Source organism: Loa loa, assembly GCF_000183805.2.
Source record: "Loa loa unplaced genomic scaffold supercont3.235, whole genome shotgun sequence".
Classification (NCBI taxonomy): domain Eukaryota; kingdom Metazoa; phylum Nematoda; class Chromadorea; order Rhabditida; family Onchocercidae; genus Loa; species Loa loa.
In genome coordinates this window covers 67269-71126 of record NW_018108415.1, presented here as the reverse complement: position 1 = coordinate 71126, position 3858 = coordinate 67269, and the positions used below count along the sequence as shown (strand labels likewise).

General features: G+C 22.4%; 2 protein-coding genes across 2 annotated transcripts; both read right to left on the bottom strand.

Moving 5' to 3' along the window:
* Positions 1-986: 986 nt before the first annotated feature.
* LOAG_06678 (hypothetical protein) lies at positions 987-1163 on the bottom strand (the record flags this gene model as incomplete). The annotated part of the gene is made up of 1 exon (XM_003142212.1): positions 987-1163. One exon carries the CDS (start codon positions 1161-1163, stop codon positions 987-989), a length of 177 nt encoding a protein of 58 aa, XP_003142260.1.
* A 1061-nt stretch (positions 1164-2224) lies between these two features.
* LOAG_06677 (hypothetical protein) lies at positions 2225-3497 on the bottom strand (the record flags this gene model as incomplete). Its single annotated transcript, XM_020447210.1, has 3 exons — positions 3396-3497; positions 2616-2745; positions 2225-2243 (listed from the first exon to the last, which is right to left on the bottom strand). Exons 1-3 carry the CDS (start codon positions 3421-3423, stop codon positions 2225-2227), a joined length of 177 nt encoding a protein of 58 aa, XP_020302537.1. The 5' UTR covers positions 3424-3497.
* Positions 3498-3858: the final 361 nt, after the last annotated feature.

Here is a 3858-nt window from a genome sequence, read left to right as displayed (position 1 = left end):
TTTTTAAATTCATTATGAAAAAGTAGTGATTATATAGTGATAGTAATATAATATAGTAATCGATTAAATTAATTTTTCCTAATCGATCCAATTTTATGATAACAAATGATAAAAATGATAAATGATGAAAATTTTGTAATAAATTCCATGATGATAAAAATTTTATGATGATTTGTTTCTATGATGAATTATTATGATTCAATAATTTTTCATGTATTATATCATAATAGTAATGAATAATAATAATAATAGCAGTTATTATCATAGATATTATTATTCATTATTATTATCACCATTACCATTATTGTAATCACTATCAAAAAAATATTGTATTGGAATTTCAAATCTGTCATAAAAACGTTGAATAATTTTCTTTATCTTCATCATTTTGATCATTATTATTATCACTTTTATCATTCTAATCATTATCACAATTATCACCGAAGCAGTGTTTTAGTAAAATTTCGAACTTGCTGTGAAAAATAAATTTGTTAAAACAAATTGGGAAAATTTTTATGTAAAAAATAAACTAAATTCCGAAATTTAGTTTATTTTTCACATAAAAATTTTCCTAATTTATTGCAATTTCGATTTCGATTTCAATTTATTCGATTTCGGAATCTCCGAATCAAAAATAAAAAAAAGCAGACTGAAATGATATAATTTTACAATTTCGATAAGCAAAAAAAAAGTAACAGAAAGATGAACACCAGACATTGTGAATATATGACGAAAAAAAATTTTTGTAAAATTTACCTAAGTAATTTAATTTTAAGTAATTTCAATAACAGCAAATAGTTGTTTCAGTAAGCATAACATAAAATAATCATTAAAAAATCAATCAATAGTTTATATTCTTCAACATAGGATATGGTTTAAATGATTTATTTTTTCAATTACAATAATTAATATTACTAATTATGTGTCATAATTAATAAAAAATTTTTGCCTACAATATATATATCGAATTATAATTGTTGATAAATTTACTTACCCCAATTATCATCAATATCACTGTTTACTTCGCACATATCTTGATGAATAATCCATCCGGTACCGTATTGATTATGCTGTGAACGTTCTAAAATGGATTGATAACCGGATTCTTCCAGAAATTCGGCTGACTTTAAAGCTTCTTTCAATGCACGTAAATCAAAATCCATATCGTAATGAAATTTCGGTGCTTCCACAAAATTAGCACTGTCTGATTTTGGTAGCTTTCTAAAAAATGTTAAAATTTTATTAGTAGGAGAAAAAAATTGTTATTAAATTTAAAATAAACAAAATTTCACTTTATTGTTATTATTTTTTAACAAAAATCTGAATGAAAAAAAGAGAAGTTTTGAAATTTAAATTTTATAAAGAAATGAATTTTTTTTCCAAAAAAAAAACAATTAAAAAAGAAAAAAAAGTGTAAGGGTATGATTTTGTTTTTTACTCTTAAAAATAACGACTATTTTTTTTAATGTCAATTTTTTCTTTCTGTAAAAAAATAAATTCAACTAATTTATTGTTCAATGAAGTGGATCTGGTCAACCTGGTCAAAAGGTGAAAAATTTAATTACTCTAATTACTTTTATAGCACATGTAAATGAGTTATAAATTTCTCAATTCAACTGCTTCATGTTTTATTTCTTTTACTTTCCTGTTTTGTTTTTCTTTTTTTTTCTTAACATTCATTATTCTAACTTTTATAAATCATTTAAATTATTTAAAATTTTTTAAGACTGTTTATATTAAAATTATTAATTTAATATTTATTAAAATTTTTTGTATTTTTGCAAAAAAACAATTTAATTTTTTTCAATATTTTTGAAAAAATATAAAAAAATCATTGCAAAATGTTTGCATTTAAAATGATATTTTTCAACATTCGATTATGCCAAATTTTGTATTCTTTTCAGCTATAATTACTAATAATTAATACAGATTAATTCCATTTTATAATCTTACCTATCCACCTGAAATTGGAATTAAAAGTATGACGAAATGATAAAATGTCAATATATTTTTATCTCTGCTATTACGCCATTACCTCTGCTATTATGCAAATGTAATAATGTTAACAAATTGCTATTCATTATGGATTAATTGGAATTAATTTGATAAATTTGAATTTGATTAGAATTAATTTCAATTAATTTGTTAGTGCAAATGTAATAGCAAATAGTTTGGATATATTTAAATAATATCTTTGAATATTTGATTTTATCAGCAAAATATTCTATTCGAAGATTTCATTGCTGAAAAAAGTAGAAAGATGATGGCAGTGTTAACAAATTGCTATTCATTATGGATTAATTGGAATCTTATCAGTGTTATCTTTAAAAGGTATGCTTATCAGATGATTCATAAGTTAAGCAGATGAAAAGATGCTGAAACAGTTAATAAATTATTAGCTTATTGTGGGTTATAGGAAAGGTAAAGTATCGATTGATTAATTATTATTTCATTAATAATGAAACAATTATTTATTTGAAAATATTTTTGAATAAATTTTTGTAAAACTTTGAAATCAAAAAACAACAAATAATAATGGCAATGTTTTCGAAAATTGAAATAAGAAATCAAATAATTGAAAGAAAAAAGAAAAAAATATATGTATATGAACATACTCATAGGCAGGTGTATTGGACAATTTATGTCGATGAATGGTAGGAGCGCAAACTGATGAGGTTGAGGCGGTCAAGCTACCGTAACACGACAATTGACCACCAGAAGACTCCCACAACGATCGTGATGGCTCTAATAGACAAAATGCGGTTCCCATAAAAAAAAGAAAAAAAAGAAAAATTAATTAAAATTAAAACTTACGACAGTATGAGTAATGGTCATTTTAATTAATGATTATCTGTTATGTTGTGATTTTTTTTTTAATTATCATTTTCATTCAATTTTAATTGAAAAAAATTTTTTCATAAAATAAAAGAAAACAATTTTAATTTTTTCACATTCGTAAAATTTTCCAAAAATAATTGAAAGAATGAGTATAATTAAAATTAAATGAATTAATTTATTGGCTGTTATTGTTTTTTGTTTTTATTTCTCCTTTTTTTTTTTTTTTTGAATACTTGGAGAATTCATCAATAAACTAAAAACTTTTTTATAATTAATTTTGGCATTTACCATCATCAAATCTAATCAATTGCTGGAAAAGTTCCAAATGATTAATGTTACCAAATAACATAAATTGTCGTAAGCTATCAACAAATTAAATCATTTTAATAGTTTGCAAATTAAAATTTGATTAAGAAAAAGAGAATTGAAAACATATTAATGAAAGAAGAAAAGGAAATTATATCAAAAAAAACCGGAAATTTACTAAATTCTTTTAATCATTGAAATTTAAAACTTACAAAATTCTTTTAATTATTAAAATTTATTAAAATAATAACCTGCATCAGTTGATCCCACATTTTCCATCAGAAATGTTTCGAAAAATGGATTCGAATAGCAATTTAAATTAGAGTGCGTAATTTTGAAATATATTATTTGTGTATCGATTAGCTGATAAGTTATATTTCTCCTTTTACTTGTTGTAATTGATTAAATGATTAAAGTTTGATAAAACAAAAAGCATATTGCTTTATCTTCTTCTTTTTCTTCTTCGTCTGATTCTTATCATTCATAAATTAAAAATCTTTTTTGCTTTGAACATTTTTTTTTTAACCTGAAATAGAAAAATCAATTGTTCAATGAGGTAGTAAAAGAGGATAATATGAATAAATACCGTAAAAAGCGCATACAATTTGAAAATAAATAATTAAACTTCTTTTTGGACCGAAATTTTTGCATTAACCTTTGACCTTGTCAGGAATTCGATGCATGCATAATGAATGTAAGTTTTGGTATTTGATT